Source organism: Nycticebus coucang, chromosome 17 (genome assembly GCF_027406575.1).
Source record: "Nycticebus coucang isolate mNycCou1 chromosome 17, mNycCou1.pri, whole genome shotgun sequence".
NCBI lineage: Eukaryota > Metazoa > Chordata > Mammalia > Primates > Lorisidae > Nycticebus > Nycticebus coucang.
Window position 1 is genome coordinate 82,542,083 of NC_069796.1, and position 17,531 is coordinate 82,559,613.

The 17,531-nt window shown below is 41.3% G+C and overlaps 1 protein-coding gene across 3 annotated transcripts in view; it reads left to right on the top strand.

Annotated features, from left to right (window-relative positions):
• The first annotated feature begins 4,706 nt into the window (after positions 1-4,706).
• Positions 4,707-17,531, top strand: part of LOC128569114 (zinc finger protein 354B) — a 36,042-nt gene continuing 23,217 nt past the window's right edge. For 2 of the 3 annotated variants that reach the window (XM_053567220.1, XM_053567219.1), the window contains exons 1-5: positions 4,707-4,860; positions 5,094-5,317; positions 5,829-5,915; positions 8,483-8,609; positions 9,651-9,746. In XM_053567220.1, coding sequence (XP_053423195.1) covers positions 5,853-5,915; positions 8,483-8,609; positions 9,651-9,746 — 286 coding nt within the window. In that variant the 5' untranslated portion in view covers positions 4,707-4,860; positions 5,094-5,317; positions 5,829-5,852. The remainder of the gene's footprint in view (positions 4,861-5,093; positions 5,318-5,828; positions 5,916-8,482; positions 8,610-9,650; positions 9,747-17,531) is intronic. The other variant, XM_053567218.1, reaches the window with a different exon arrangement.

The following is a 17,531-nucleotide window of genomic DNA, read 5'->3' on the forward strand; positions in this document are numbered from 1 at the left end:
CCATGAGTACGGCTCAGAGTACCCCACAAATCAAAAAGTTGGCTTTTTGAAAAGGTCAATAAAATAGATAAACCTTTGGCTAACCTAACCAGGAAAAAAAGAGTAAAATCTCTAATTTCATGAATCAGAAATGACAAAGACGAAATAACAACAAACTCCTCAGAAATTCAAAAAATCTTTAATGAATATTACAAGAAACTTTATTCTCAGAAATACGAAAATGTGAAGGAAATTGACCAATACTTGGAAGCATGTAACCGTCCAAGACTTAGCCAGAATCAAGTGGAAATGTTGAACAGGTCGATATCCAGTTCTGAAATAGCATCAACCATACAAAATCTCCCTAAAAAGTGGAGCCTGGGACCACATGGCTTCACAACAGAATTCTACCAAACCCTTAAAGAGGAACTAGTATCTATATTACTCAAACTTTTCCAAAATATAGAAAAAGAAGGAAGACTACACAACACGTTCTATGAAGGAAACATCACCCTGATCCCCAACCAGGAAAAGACCCAACAAGAAAAGAAAATTATAGACCAATATCACTAATGAATATAGATGCAAAAATATTCAACAAGGTCCTAACAAACAGAATCCAGCAACACATCAAACAAATTATACATCATGACCAAGTTGGTTTTATCCCAGGGTCTCAAAGCTGGTTCAACATATGTAAATCTATAAATATAATTCAGCACATAAACAAATTAAAAAACAAAGACCATATGATTCTCTCAATTGATGCAGAAAAAGCTTTTGATAATATCGAGCATCGCTTCATGATCAGAACACTTAAGAAAATTGGTATAGAAGGGACATTTCTTAAACTGATAGAGGCCATCTACAGCAAACCCAGCCAATACCATATTGAATAGAGTTAAATTGAAATCATATCCACTCAGATCAGGAACCAGACAAGGCTTCCCATTGTCTCCACTGCTCTTTAACACTGTAATGGAAGTTTTAGCCATCGCAATTAGGGAAAAAAAGGCGATTAAGGGTATCCATATAGGGTCAGAAGAGATCAAACTTTTGCTCTTTTCAGATGATATGATTGTATATCTGGAAAACACCAGGGATTCTTCTACAAAATTCATAGAAGTGATCAAGGAATACAGCAGCGTCTCAGGTTACAAAATCAACATTCATGAATGGGTAGCCTTTATATATACCGACAATAGTCAAGCTGAGAAAACAGTGAAGGACTCTATTCCATTCACAGTAGTGCCAAAGAAGATGAAATATTTGGGAGTTTATCTAACAAAGGACGTGAAAGATCTCTATAAAGAGAACTATGAAACTCTAAGAAAAGAAATAGCTGAAAATGTTAACAAATGGAAAAACATACCATGCTCATGGCTGGGAAGAATCAATATTGTTAAAATGTCCATACTACCCAAAGCAATATACAATTTTAATGCAATCCCTATTAAAGCTCCACTGTCATACTTTAAAGATCTTGAAAAAATAATACTTCGTTTTATATAGAATCAGAAAAAACCTCAAATAGCCAAGACATTACTCAGAAAGAAAAACGAAGCAGGAGGAATCATGCTACCAGACCTCAGATTATACTATAAATTGATAGTGATCAAAACAGCATGGTAATGGCACAAAAACAGAGAGGTAGATGTATGGAACAGAATAGAGAACCAAGAGATTAACCCAGCTACTTACCGTTATTTGATCTTTGACAAGCCAATTAAAAACATTCAGTGGGGGAAAGATTCCCTATTTAACAAATGGTGCTGGGTGAACAGCTAGGTGACCTGTAGAAGACTGAAACTGGACCCACACCTTTCACCATTAACTAAGGCAGACTCTCACTGGATTAAAGATTTAAATTTAAGACATGAAACTATAAAAATCCTAGAAGAGAGTGCAGGGAAAACTCTTGAAGAAATTGGTCTGGGCAAGTATTTTTTGAGGAGGACCACCCTGGGCAATTGAAGCAGCTTCAAAAATACACTACTGGGACCTGATCAAACTAAAAAGCTTCTGCACAGCCAAGAACACAGTATGTAAAGCAAGCAGATAGCCCTCAGAATGGGAGAAGATATTTGCAGGTTATGTCTCTGACAAAGGTTTAATAACCAGAATCCACAGAGAACTCAAATGTATAAGCAAGAAAAGAACAAGTGATACCACTGCAGGCTGGGCAAGGGACTCAAAGAGAAACTTCTCTGAAGAAGACAGGCACACGGCCTACAGACATATGAAAAAAATGCTCATCACCCTTAATCATCAGTGAAATGCAAATCAAAACTACTTTGAGATATCATCTAACTCCAGTAAGATTAGCCCATATCACAAAATCCCAAGACCAGAGATGTTGGCGTGGATGTGGAGAAAAGGGAACATTACACTGCTGGTGGGAATGCAAATTAATACATTCCTTTTGGAAAGATGTTTGGAGAACACTTAGAGATCTAAAAATAGACCTGCCATTCAATTCTATAATTCCTCTACTAGGCATATACCCAGAAGACCAAAAATCACATTGTAACAAAGATATTTGTACCAGAATGTTTATTGCAGCCCAATTCATAATTGCTAAGTCATGGAAAAAGCCCAAGTGCCCATTGATCCACAAATGAATTAATAAACTGTGGTATATGTACACCATGGAATATTATGCAGCCTTAAAGAAAGATGGAGACTTTACCTCTTTCATGTTTACATGGATGGAGCTGGAACATATCCTTCTTAGTAAAGTATCTCAAGAATGGAAGAAAAAGTATCCAATGTACTCAGCCCTACTATGAAATTAATTTATGGCTTTCATATGAAAGCTATAACCCAGTTATAACCTAAGAATATGGGGAAGCGGGAGAGGGAAAGGAGAGAGGGGGGAGGATGGGCAGAGGGAGGGTGATTGGTGGGATTACACCTGGGTGCATCTTACAAGGGTACATGTGAAACTTAGTGAATGTAGAATATAAATGTTTTAACACAATAACTAAGAAAATGCCAGGAAGGCTATGTTAACCAGTGTGATGAAAATGTGTCAAATGGTCTATAAAACCAGTGTACAGTGCCCCATGATCGCATTAATGTACACAGGTATGATTTAATAAAAAAAAATTTAGAAAAGTAGTTGGGTGTGGTGGTGAGTACCTGTAGTCTCACTTACTCAGGAATTTGAGACAGGAGGATCACTTGAAGCCAGCAGTTTGAGATTGTGGTGAGCTACAACTAGGCTATTGCAATCTAGCCTAGGCAGAGTGAGATCCTGTCTCAAGGTAATAAAAAATAGGAAAAATAAGCATCTTTGTCTTATTCCTGATCTTAGAGGAAAAGCATTCAGTCTTTTACCATTGAGTATGATGTCACTGTAGGTTTTTCATACATGGCCCTTAACATGTTCAGAACATTCTCTTATATTTCCAGTATCTTAGGTGTTTTACTTGTGGAAATACATTGGATTTTGTCAATTGCTTTTACTACATTAATTGAGATGATTATGTGGGGTTTCTTCCCCTTTCATTCTATTAATGTGGCATATTACATTGTTTGATATTTGTATGATGAACCATCCTTGCATTTCTTGAAGAAATCCCTCTGGTCATGGTATTTTTATTAAGCAGTTGAATTCAGTTTGCTAGTATCTTGTTCAATAATTTTTTTCCTTTCTTTTTTTTTTTTTTGAGACAAAGTCTCACTTTGTAACCTTTGGTGGAGTGTAGTGGCCATCATAGCTCACAGCAATCTCAAACTCTTTTTCTTTCTTTCTTTCTTTTTTTTTTTTTGTAGAGACAGAGTCTCACTTTACCGCCCTGGGTAGAGTGCCATGACGTCACACGGCTCACAGCAACCTCCAAGCTTTTGGGCTTACGCGATTCTCTTACCTCAGCCTTCCGAGCAGCTGGGACTACAGGCGCCCGCCACAATGCCCCGCTATTTTTTGGTTGCAGTTTGGCCAAGGCCGGGTTGGAACCTGCCACCCTCGGCATATGGGACCGGCGCCCCACTCACTGAGCCACAGGCGCCACCCGCAACCTCAAACTCTTGAGCTTAAGAGATTCTCTTGCCTCAGCCTCCCAAGTAGTAGGGACTACAGGCGCCCACCACAACACCTGGCTATTAGTTGTTGTTGTTGTTGTTGTTGTTATTGTTATTTGGTAGGCCCTGGACCAGGTTCCAACCTGCCATCCCCGGTGTATGTGGCCAGCGCCCTAGCCACTGAGCTACAGGCACGGAGCCTTGTTCAGTATTTTTCAACACCCCCACATTGAAAAGGATGTTAATCTGCCTTTATTTTGCTTTGTCTATTAACACATATTCTCAAATGGTATATAATTACATTCATGACTTACTGTCTGTTCTCTACCCATCAGAAGAGTTTTCCAGGGCAATAATTTGCTCCCTTCAGTGATGTATTTCAAACCACTTATCATAGTGCTTGGCACATACCAGCTGCTCATTACCCTTCTGTTGAATAGAGCTATTCTTGGCTATTATCTCGTGCTCTCCCCTCATTCACTCAGATACCAAGCTATAAGACACCACACTACTCCCTTCCTGAATAACCAGAACTCAGGAGGAACCTCACCCGGGTTCTGGGAACTTGGCAGCTCAATCTCCGCTCTGCCTCAGCCTACCAACGGGAGAACGACACTTCCCAGAATGCTTTGCTTCCGACGTGGACTACATTTCCCAGAGGCACGTGTGGCCACCGTCCCCGCCCCTTCTGGTGTTTGCTGCCAGATGAGCGGCTCTGGAGCCTGAGGTTCGCCCTGACTTTGCCCCGGGGAGACCCGCGGTGAGGCTGGTGCGCGGCAGGGGCGATTCCGACCTTCTCCCCTGTGAGCTCGGCCACAGGAGGGGCGGCCCGCGGGAACCCGCGAGCCAGGGGAGGTGAGCGAAGGAGGCGGAGGGGGCGGCGCACCCGGTCCTTGGGAGGATGCGGCGCTGGGACACGGGGACAGACCCGCGGCCGCCAGGGACCCCAAGGGACCTTTATGGGTTCGGGCGGGCACCTCCGCGTCTGTCACCGGTCCACACCAGCCGCCCCGCGACCCTCCCCGGACGCGTCAGGTCGGGTCCTTAGTCCCCGGCAACCCCAGGCCCAGCCTCCCTCCTTCCTGCAGGCCGCTCACCGCGGGTTCCCGCCCGGCGCTGCGGGACCCGGGCGGACGCCCTGGCGCGGGCGATGTCCCGGTGCGGGCGCAGGACGTGCCTTCCGGGGAAGTGAGGCGCTCGCGTTCCCGAGTGGCGGGGCCGGGACTGGGACCCGCGACTTTGGCTTCTGTGCGGGTTCCTCAACTCAACCCCTTTCTCTGCCTTAGGAAAACCAGCATTTTCCTTTTTTGAGGTAATTTTATGTAGACGTCTGGGATTTGATTTCTTGGTGGGAGGGAGCGGAATCAGGGGAGAAAGTTTGGAGGAGGAGGAAAGTTGTCAGCCCCTCGCCCTGAGATCTCAGGGCGCGTGGTGGTGCCAGCCTCACCGGCGGTGTGAACGGGGCGGGCGGCCCCACTGCGTGCTCTGTTTCCTGATCCGTAAGATGGGGGTGCCGGCAATGCCAGCGGGCGCTGCGGGACTAACGAGGTTGGCCAGGGCTCAGGGGGTCGCTGCTGCTAAGAGTCCAGTGTCCTGCTCCGAGTCCTGTTCTCTGGGCTCTCTGAGCCAGAAGGAGTTGGGACCTTCACCAGGATCCCCATCCGGTCTCTCTTGCTCTGCGGGCTCCTAGCTCTTTCTTCCCCTCCCTCCCCACCGAGGGCACTTGGGGTCATTGTCAGGTGGTATAAGGATTTCAGAGCTGCTGACTCTGAGGGGTGGAAAGCAGAAGGGGCTTCCTCCTGGCTCCCCTTTTCTTCTCTCAGATCCGCCTTCTGGAGACTGCACCCATGCTCAGGGGAAGAGCCCAGAAGGAGAACATGGCTACTGAGCAAAGGAAAGCAAGGTCTCAGGTGAGCTCATTGCCATCTCTGTTCTTAGTGGATGGATTTTTAAAATTTTTTTAAACCTTCTACCTGAAGTTCTCTACCCAGTACAGTCATCACAGTGTTTCAGAGCACAATGGTCCTTTTACTTTGGAGGAATTGGTCCACTCTCCTGGATGGTGGATTCTTGAGGAATGCTTCCCTCCACTCCCATTTCGTGCCTTGTGTACTTTTCTTTTCCTAATAGACATACTTTTGTTCACTAATCTCAATCCACTATGTGATTACTGATTTGACAGGTAAAGTGCTATGAGTCTTTATGTCACTAGCATTACAAAAACATGCACACCTGGGAAAAACCCTTTCTGGCTCTGCCTCCATCATTCATCCATGTCTTCCCTTGCTACCCTTGGTGAGAATGCTTTTTTTTCTTTCCATTCCTGAGTATTCTCATAATACCTTCTCCCAGGTTTCACCAACTCATTAGGTTTAGTTTTTCTCCCTCTTAACTTTATGGATCATATGTCCTGTTTGTACTCCTCTCTTGAAAACTGATCTAGACCTGCCATTTTTATTTTTTATGTTGGGGGAGAGAGGGAGGCATCCCATCCAGGTGAGATACATGAACAAAAGACAGCCATGTTGCAGGGGCTGCCTGTGGAGAGGGCTCTTGCCTCTGAGGGGGAGAGAGATAACTCCTCAGGAAGTCAAAGTGAGGGTTTTGTGGAATATTGGTATGAAGAGGCCATACACACAGTGGTTAGGAAGTGGGGCTCTTAAGCCAGATGGCCAGGTTTTGATCCTTCTCCTTTGTTGCTCTTTGTGGGCCTTGGACAAATAACTCCACCTCTTTGTGCCTCAGTTTTCCCACCTATAAAATGGAAATAGCAACCACGCTTTTCTCCTAGGGTAGGCGAAAACTTCACATGAGTTAGTGCGTGGAAAGTGTTTATGTCAGGGCTGGGTACATGGTACCTGTTCAGTATATGGTGGTTGTGGTACCTGAGTGATATTATAGTAATGATTATCTGTAATGTTGTTAGAAACTGCTATACAATATTTCTGGGACCCAATCAATACTGATTCTTTTTTCATTGTTCATTTTACAGTAATAGTTAATGTTTTATCAAGTATCCAGCATGATAACTTGTTATTTCTCGCAATCATAATAGCACAATTATTATTTCCATTTTACATAGGAGCAAACTGAGGCTCAGAAAAGTAACTCGTATTCATCCCAAGTGTGTCTGGCTATTAGTTTATGCCTAAACCATCCGGTTCTTTCTTCGGTACATCTTTCAGAGCATGGGAAAATCCAGCCATGTGTTACTAGAGCTCTTCCAAAAAATCTGGCTTTGTCTTTCAGATCCACTAATGCAGTAGGGTCTGATCTGAGGGTATGGCCAGCACCTGCCATTGCATATTTGAGCTGCTCTTTATCTTTCAAGGCTTTACCATTCTATTCCAACAGAGCTAAGTTGCTCCCTGCCCAGAATCTTCTCCATTCCTGTGTATAAGTGAATCTGTATAGCACCCTTTCTAACCATGCCTACTGCCCAGACATCAGTATCCTGTGTTCTTGTGTGTGAAATTAAGTAATGAGACGTTTAAGACCAGAGAGAGAACAGACAGAGAATACTGGGTTTACAGTTAGAAAACTGGAGTTACGGTTCTGTACTGCCTCTAGTAAAACATTTGACCTGGGGTCTTAGGTGCGCCTGACCTCTGTTCCTTGTCTCTCTGATATGAGAATTGCAGATATTTTAGGGTCCCATCCAGCTATGCAGTTTCTTTCATTACTAAGATTATTTCATATATTTTCTAGTCTGCCAGTTACATTGTAAATTCTTTGAAGATCGTTTTTTTTATTCCTTCCCATTATGCAAATAATTTGATGCTGTTTCTTACCATGAAAATCTTTTGCAGGATCATGGGGGAAATTTTAAAGAATAAACCCTGCCTAGGATATCCACTTGGCCTGGAATCCCAGCTATAGCACTTTCTTATCCTCTTTGTGACTTTTTTCTCTTGTGTAAATGGGAACAGTACTTTCTTCATGTGAGAATATTAAATAAGGTACATACTAAAGATTAATATAAAGCTCTAAAACAATATCTGGCACATGTAAAATATTCAATAAAAGAGAACTATTCTAAGTAAGTATACAGTGCCATAAATTATTTTACCTAGTCTCCATCAGTGAGCACTTAGGTTGTTTCCATTTTTTTCTATGACAAGTACTTTGACGGTATCTTTGCATTTGTACTTTTCTATATTCATTACAGTGCAAATATGGTAATTGCTGAGTTAAAGAATATACATATTTACAAGCTTTTTTAACATGTATTTTTAAATCACCATCAGAAAGATTATTGTAATTAACACTCCCACTGATGGCCTAGTCCCTCTACCTGTCCCTTATAGCAGTTAACACAAGGCCTAGTTCATTATACTGCTCAGTGTACATGTATCGGTAGTCAGTTGTGTGTTAAATCAGTGGCCTAGAACCTTCTTGAATAGTATCAGAAAGCATTCTGTCTTTCCCACTGTTGCCCTTTTCACCTTGAGTAAGCTGGAAAGGTTTGTCCTTGCAGGTGTCACTGATGTTTGAGGATGTGGCTGTGCTCTTCAGTCGGGATGAATGGAGAAAGCTGGATCCTTCTCAGAAAAACTTGTACCGGGATGTGATGCTGGAGAACTATAGTAACCTGGTCTCTCTGGGTAAGGATGTTTCCCCTGCAGATAGAAAATTCAGAAATTGTAATATCTCAGCACCTCCTTCCCTGAGTAAAGCTGTAGGTCATCAAAAAACTTTGACTGAATTTGAGGATTATACAAATCAGATCTCTTTAAATAAACATTAAAAACATATTCTCCCTTATAGACATGGGATTGCTCTGTGTATGGAAATAGAGGAGGTGGTGGTGATAATCATCCCTTTCCTTCTATATTGGAAGGTTTTTCATGATTAGGCCTTCATTTCACAATGAGTGTTCTGTAGTTTGTTCAGTCATCTTTAAGTTGGGCTTTGTTCAACCTCTGCCCCTACAGAGCCATCTGGTTAATAGGGGGAGCTGTAGCCTGGAGTTTAATTGGGAAACTCCATGGTTCTCAGTCCTAAAGAAGTTGTGGGGAAGAGGAAGCTCCTAGATGCTAGCTTCTATTTATTGCCTTTCCCACCTTTTTTCCCAGGAGTCAGCAAATTTTTCTATAACGAGCCATGTAGTAAAGATTTTAGGCTTTGTGGGCTAATGGTCTTTGTAACATATTTCTCTTCCCCTGACCCCCACCATTCTTTGCACAAGGCCATACATAAACAGGTGGTGGTCTGGATGTGGCCTACAATGTGTAGTTTGCTTACAACTGCCCTTCCTTGAAAGGGAGTCATACAGTGTTTTGTCATTTTAAACAAGCTACCAGTACACAATCTTTTCTAAAGTTGTTTGATTACAATTTTTAATAAGTCTATATATGTAATCTTCCTTCTTCTGTATAAAACTATTAGGCTTTGTTAATTACCAAGTGCATGTTCATCATTCCTCCTTAATATTCAGTTAATTATAACAAAGTCCTACAAATTACTTGCCTTTTTCTTTATACATTCCCTCACATCATGAGGCATAATTTGAGCACCCCACAGAAACTTTTTGTACCCATCCTGTTAAATCTGGGGTACTTCTTTGTGTCAAAAGAAAACCAAGTCTGTTTTTTCCTGACCTTTTTTGATTCTGGGTTTTTTTTTTCTTTTTTGTCTATGAGCAGGACTCCTATTTACCAAACCAAAAGTGATCTCCCTGTTGCAGCAAGGAGAAGATCCCTGGAAGGTAGAGAAAGAAAGTCCTCCTGGCTCCTCTCTAGGTGAGTGGGTGGGTCTTAGGTATCTTGGAATTTTGCTGTAGGCAGCAGTCTGGTTAATAGGGGAGCTGTAGCCTGGAGTTTAATTGGGAAACTCCATGGTCCTCAGTCCTAAAGATGTGGTGGGGAAGAGGAAGCTCCTAGACGCTAGCTTCTTCTTATTGTCTTGTAATCCCTTCACAAGGGAAACTCAGAATCTCTTCTTTTATCCGGTTGTTTCAGAAGAGGGCTTCATTTTTATGTATTCATTCAAAAAATATAGTATATTTAAGGAATTGCAAATAATTAATGCTGGCTAAAGCAAGCTTAGGGCATATATTTGTGAAAAGGAGTTGAGGAAGGAAATGAACCTAGAAAGCTAGAGAATGACCACATGGTAAGTGCTGTAGTACAGTTCTAAGTTGTGCACTGTCTGATGGAGGATTGGAAATTATTGAAGGATTTCAGCAATCATATGGGTCTTTGATGTCTTAGAAAAATTCACCTGAATCAGAAACAATTTAGATGTCCTTCCATAGAGGAGTGGCTGAAGGAGCTACTGTGTGTCTTTACTCTGACAAACATTGCCACAGTGAGAACAGGAGCCTACTGAGGTGGACAGAATTTCAAGGCACATTGAGGACTAAAGCAAATTATATTACTAAAACAAATTGGAGCCTAATTATGACATGTCACCATTTATGTTTAATGAAAAGTGTATGTGTGTGTCTGTATGTGTAATGTGTGCATAAGCACATTGCAGGAAGGAGGACATACCTTAGCTGGTTACACTAGTTACATTTGGAATGGGATTGAGAATAGGTCTAATGAAAGGGGACTTCATTTACATGTAATGTTTTTAATTATCAATAGAGAATATATTCATGATGTTCTTTTTTTTGGAGATGGGGTCTCACTATATTGCCCAGGCTGGTCTTAAGCCTCTGGTCTCAAGTGATGCTTCCACCTCTGTTTCCCTAGTAGCTGGGATTACAGGTGTGTGCCACTATATATGGTTATTCATGAAATTCTTAAGTGATTTGAATTTAATAAGAATAGTCAGTTTAGATATATCCTGGGGTGTAGATTTAAAGTGAGGTAAAATTAAAGGTGGGCAACTTTATGGAGCTTATTACAGTCATGATGGAGAAGACACTAGCCATGGGATTCACAAGGGAACAGGAGTAGCCAATGTGATCAGGGTTCAGGACACCTTCAATGTGGGATAGTTTTTATTTGAGTTAGAGTGAAATACTTGGGTATTAATTGCTGGTGGGCAGGGTCCAGGTAGATAGGCCTGGGACTCACAAGGTAGGTCAGGGAGCTGTCAGCAAAACAGTATCATTTGAAGCCTTGAGTTGACCAAATGAAGGAACGTAGAAAAGGGTAGAACCCCAGGAAACCAACATTTACGATGTGGTATGGAGGAATCTGTGACTGAGCCTGATCAGAGAAGAGGAATGGGAGACACACCATCAGGCCAGTTGGGGACTGAAAGCTGTATTGGAGGGCCTCAGCTCTGAGGGATCAAGGTTGGAGCCCTTGTGTTTGGCTTTGCTTTCCCATCATTAGTGATGAGAAACCCCATGCTAAACTCTGGCCTTTTAGCATTGGGCAGAAAAAATGGATGCACAAGGATCCCCCACTCATGGAGCCCATAGTCTAGAGGGGAGGACAAGGGTAAACATACTCAGTGTACATAGAGCATAGAAGGACACATACTGGCAAGGATCACATGGGAAAGACGCACAGTGCTGTGAGAACTCAGAACAGAAGTGGCATCTGCAAGGTCCTCTTTAAAGGAGGCTGTGGGTCCCCCAGGATGTGGATGATTTCTCCAGCCCTAGGGAATGGCATATGTCAAGGTCCAGAGAAGGGACTCCAGTGAGGAGGAGGGCCCTGTTACAGGGTTTGGTGGGTGCTTGAGAGCCAAGAGCAGAGCCTGAAGAGCCATCAGTCGCTTGAGGCAGCTACTGGTTCACATCATGGAACCCTGATGAGCAGGGCCTGAAGGACCATCAATTGCTTGAGGCAGCTACTGGTTCACATCATGCAGCATCTAGCCTACAGCGATCAGCCTGGTGGCCACGGTGCACAGGTTTGTTGGAGGCCATTGTTGGGTCCAGATGATTCAGTGATACCATTCAGTGGGCCCAGTGAGGAGATGCAGGGCAGGCTGTCTTGGTCTTGAAAGCCCAAGCCAGGAAGAGCTTTCTCTTCACTATAGGTTTTTTTTTTTTTGTTTGTTTTTTGTTATGGGTACCCTTCTGCACAGTTTAGTCCACCTTAGATGGTTTCTTGCATGAAGAAAACCAAGTAAGAGAAAGAGTTAGAGAAAAAGACAAGAATTTGTCTATATTTTTGACTCTTTTGGGGGAGAAATACTAGTTTTATGGAAATTGCCAAAGGCCACCACAATGTAAGCAGAACACAGGCAGCAGGGAGCCAGCTTAGGGTTAGGAGGGATGTCAGTCTAACTATAGGTGTGGGCTGGGTCTGGGAGGAAAGATCAGAAGAGAAAAAAGAACTATTTCCTTTCCCCTCACCTTGTGAGCATCTGATGGCTGAGTCTCTCCTAAAAGAAGCGAATATTGATGGGATTAAACTGAGTAGAAAGTATGACAAATCCGGAGCTGCCCAGAGGGCACTTGATGGTGGAGTCACTTGGCTCCCTTTCGGTTTTGGGAGGGTGTTCCTGAAGAAGAGCATAGTCCTAAATATAGACTGTCTGAGCTGTTTTCTGCTCAGTTCCTTTCAATGGGATTATCTTCCTTGCTTTTGTCAAAGATGGAAGTCAGCTGGATCCTAGGGTGCTCACTGTGCTGTATCTATGCTGCACCGTTGGCAGGGCTCCCATCTGCCTGGGCTAAGATGACCTTCAAGCAGCTCCCTTCCCCATGGAACTCACTTCACTGAGAGCTCTGTTAAAGGACCAGGATGTTCTTGGAAATTACCTCAGATTATTAACTCCACACCAGAACTAAAGACCCAGCCTTTGAATAATTTATGACAGAAAAGCTTATGCTCCCAGGGATTATACTCCCTAGAAACTACAGTAGACTCGAAATGTACTTTTAAAAATTTCTTTCTTTTTTTATTTGAAATGGGGTCTTCCTGTGTTGCCCAGACTGGCCTCAAATTCCTGGGCTTGAGTGATCCTCCTGCGTTAGCTTCCTGAGTAGCTGGGATTATAAGCATGCCCACTGCACCAGGATAAAAATGTATTTTACATGGTTATTTTCATTTTGAAACTATTCAAAAATAGGAAAAAGAAGGAAAAGAAAATCAAACTGATGTCTTCCCTTAATATGTAAGTTCTAAATTGAGATATAGTAGAAGACTCAGCATGTGCATCTCTCCTTTGGGTTTCTTGCTTAAGAAGTGAACCCATAGTGTAATCACTCAGGTGGTGCTTTTCTGCAATAGTTGTATTAAGAATATTGAGCTAATTTAATATATTAAAGAAAAAAAGAATAATGAGCTAAACTAACTTGTACATCTCAAGTACAAGTCGTTTCAGCCCCCAGTGTGAACATATTTTTGAATTCTAAAAATTATAAAATTCTACCGATCCATATATCAATTCCTTCCAATGAAATTTTGTTTTTCTTTCCTTGTCTTTTTTTTCTTTGTTTTCTACATCAAGAAGCCATCTAGGGTGGAGTGAACTGTACAGAGGTATCAGTTGGCTGGGCACCTGGGAAGGTTTGCTGGGTCTGCATCAACATACATGGAGGGGCATCTTCTCTTGGTTTGCACAGGGTACATTCCTGTAATCCCAGCTACTCAGGAGGATGTAGGGCTTAGCAGCAGCTCTCATGAAATGGCCTGGAAGGTTTTAACACATGGTTGTTCTGATCAAGTATAAGTGAAGCCACAGTGCTCAAAGCTCTGTGTAATGTACATGAGTTGGCCTTGTCCTTATTCTCCAGCAGAGACCCTTACATGAACCCTGCACCTCCCCTCCTACCACCATCTCTTCTCCCTGTGCCCACTGGAATGATCTATTTTGAAGTAAATTCGGTCAAATTGCTCCCATGCCCAAACACTCTAGTGCAGTGTTTTTCAACCTGTTTTATCTCATGGCACACTTGAACCTATAGGTAAACTGCCATGGCATGCTTACATTACATTGATCCAAAAAAAGAATGAAAAAAAGAATATACTTAGTGTGCTTTGAACTTCCTTCAAAAATAATTTAATTAATGATCTTTAAAAATTATTGTGGCACACCTAAGATCCTCCTACAGAATACTGATTGAAAATCACTGCTCTAGTGGCTTCCACCCCATGCAGCATAACCTGGAGTTCCCATCTGTCTTGGCACCTGGCTGCCTCTTCACTTTCATCTCCTTCTATGGCTGCCCTACAATTTGTCAGAAGGGCAAGTCAGTTTCTTACCTCAGGGTCTCTGCCCTTGTTTTCTTCTATCCAGGACTGTTCTCTCTGACAGTCACCAGCCCATGTGAGTCACTTTTTCATATTGTACAGGCTTCTGCTGAAATACGCACAGCTCATTTAAAACACAGCCCTCCATTCTGCGTATATTTTTAATTTTCCTCCACATGCTTATCACTGTATAATAGTGTATATTTACTCATTATCTGTCTCTTCCTTTGCATTCTAAGCTCCATTTTGGGAAGCCTGTTTTGTTGATTCCCATTTGCCCAGTACCTGAAACAGTTGGTGCATGGTCATAAGCCTTCCACTTATATAATCAACATGAATTATTTGGACTAGGTTGGTGGTGGTTGAGACAGAAAGAAGTGAACCAGTTCCAGAGATATCTGGGAGATAAAAGCAGCAGGACTTGGATTAGATGTGGAAGCTGAAGGAGATGGAATTGTGGGAGATGCTTCCTTGCTTGGTTTCTGGCTTCTTCTGGAATGGAGAATGATTATCATTCCCTGAGATAGCAACATTGGAAGAATATCAGATTTGGAGGATGGTATAAATTTGATATTTTTTACTTTTGGAGGGAATTTTACATTAAAAAAAAAAAACTTTTTATTTTGAGGCAGTTGAGCCTTACATGCAGTTGTAAGAAGATTCCATATCCCTGTTCTCAGTTCCAAAACCATAGCATAATACTACAACCAAGATATTGATATTGATACAGTGCAGATACAGAATTCTTTGGTCACCATAAGGATGCTCTTGTTACTCATTTTTATGTAGATGGACTTCCTTCTTTCTCATTGTCCTGTCCAGTCTGTTTCCTGACTACCTTACCTTCTTCCTTAACCCTTGATAACCACTATTGTGTTCTTCATTTGTATAAATTTATCATTTCAAGAATGTTGCATAAATGGAATAATACAGTGCATATAACCTTTTTGTAAATTTTTTGTCCATTTGGCATAATTCTCTGGAAATTTATCCAAACAGTTGTATGTATCAGTACATCCTTTCTTTTGCTTGAGCAAGTAGTCTGTGAAATAGATACACTGCAATTTATATAACCATTCATTCGCTGAAGGACATCTGGATTATTTCTGATTTTTGGCAATTACAAATGCTGCTATTAACATTTGTGTACAGGTTTTTGTGCAAAACTTAGTTTTTCTTTCTTTTTATTTATTTATTTATTTTTTTTATTGTTGGGGATTCATTGAGGGTACAATAAGCCAGGTTCTTTCTTTTTATTTTTTAAATTGTTGGGGATTCATTGAGGGTACAAGAAACCAGGTTATACTGATTGCATTTGTTAGGTAAAGTCCCTCTTAGAATTGTGTCTTGCCCCCAAAAGGTGTGTCACACACCGAGATCCCACCCCCTCCCTCCTTCCCTCTCTCTGCTCTCACTTTCCCCCACCCCCCCATGTCATTAATTGTCATTAACTGTCCTCATATCAAAATTGAGTACATAGGATTCATGCTTCTCCATTCTTGTGATGCTTTACTGAGAATAACATGTTCCACTTCCATCCAGGTTAATACAAAGACTATAAAGTCTCCATTTTTTTTTATGGCTTGATAGTATTCCATGATATACATATTCCACAGCTTGTTAATCCATTTCTGGGTTGGTGGGCATTTAGGTTGTTTCCACATTTTGGTGATTGTAAAGTGAGCTGCAATAAACAGTCTAGTGCAAGTGTCCTTATGATAAAAGGATTTTTTTCCTTCTGGGTAGATGCCCAGTAATAGGATTACAGGATCAAACGGGAGGTCTAGCTTGAGTTCTTTGAGGGTTCTCCATACTTCCTTCCAAAAGGTTGTATTAGTTTGCAGTCCCACCAGCAGTGTAAAAGTGTTCCCTTCTCTCCACATCCACACCAGCATCTGCAGTTTTGAAATTTTGTGATGTGGGCTATTTTCACTGGAGTTAGATGGTATCTCAGGGTGGTTTTGACTTGCATTTCTCTAATAATTAGGGATGATGAGCATTTTTCCACATGTTTGTTTGCCAATCGTCTGTGTTCTTTAGAGAAGGTTGTATTCTCTCTCTTGCCCATTGATATGTGGGATTGTTGGCTTTTTTCATGTTAATTAATTTGAATTCTCTATAGATCCTAGTTATTAAGCTTTTGTCTGATTCAAAATATGCAAATATTCTCTCCCATTGTGTAGGTTGTCTATTTCCTTTGGTTGTTTTCTCCTTAGCTGTACAGAAGCTTTTCAGTTTCATTAAGTCCCATTTGTTTATTTTTGTTTTTGTTGCAGTTGCCATGGCAGTCTTCTTTATAAAGTCCTTCCTCAGGCCGATATCTTCCAGTGTTTTTTCTATGCTTTCTTTGAGCATTTTTATTGTTTTATGCCTTAAATTTAAGTCCTTTATCCATCTTGAATCAATTTTTTGTGAGTGGAGAAAGGCGCGGGTCCAGTTTCAGTCTTTTACAAGTGGATATCCAGTTCTCCCAGCACCATTTATTGAATAGGGAGTCTTTCCCCCAACGTATGTTCTTGTTTGGTTTATCGAAGATTAGGTGGTTGTAAGATGTTAGTTTCAATTCCTGGTTTTCTATTTGATTCCAAATGTCTATGTCTCTCTTTTTGTGCCAGTACCATGCTGTCTTGACCACTATGGCCTTGTAGTATAGCCTAAAATCTGGTATGCTGATGCCCCCGACTTTGTTTTTATTACTAAGAACTGCCTTAAGCTATACAGGATTTTTCATTAAGGATTTTTTTAATTTCTGAGATGTCTGTTGTTATTTCTCTTTTATCATTTATGATTGATGAAATTAGGGATTTTACTTTTCTGTTTCTGGTTAGGTTAGCCAAAGGTTTATCAATTTTGTTAATCTTTTCAAAAAACCAATATTTTGATCTGTTGATCTTCTGAATGATTCTTTTGTTTCAAATTTCATTTAATTCTGCTCTAATTTTGGTTATTTCTTTCCTTTTGCTGGATTTGGAATTGGAATGTTCTTCCTTTCCAGTTGCTTAAGATGACTCATTAAGTTGTTGACTTCCTCTCTTTCTGTGCCTTTGCAGTATCACACAGGTTTTGATAATTTGTGTCTTAATTGTCATTTTGTTCCTAAAATTTGGTAATTTCCTTCTTAATCTCATCTTTGTCCCAGCTATCATTCAGCATGAGGTTAGTTTCCATGACACTGTTTGCATATGAAGAGTCCTGTTATTGTTGAGTTCAACTTTTATTCCATGACGGCCTGAGAAAATACAAGGAATAATTTCTATTTCCTTAAATTTGCTGAGGTTAGATTGACCTTAGATGTGATCAGTTTTGGATGATGTATGTTCCATGGCCTGATGAGAAGAATGTGTATTCAGTTTTATTAGGATGAAATGTTCTGTAAATGTCCCTTTGTTGTAGGGTCAAATTTAAGTCCAGTATTTCTTT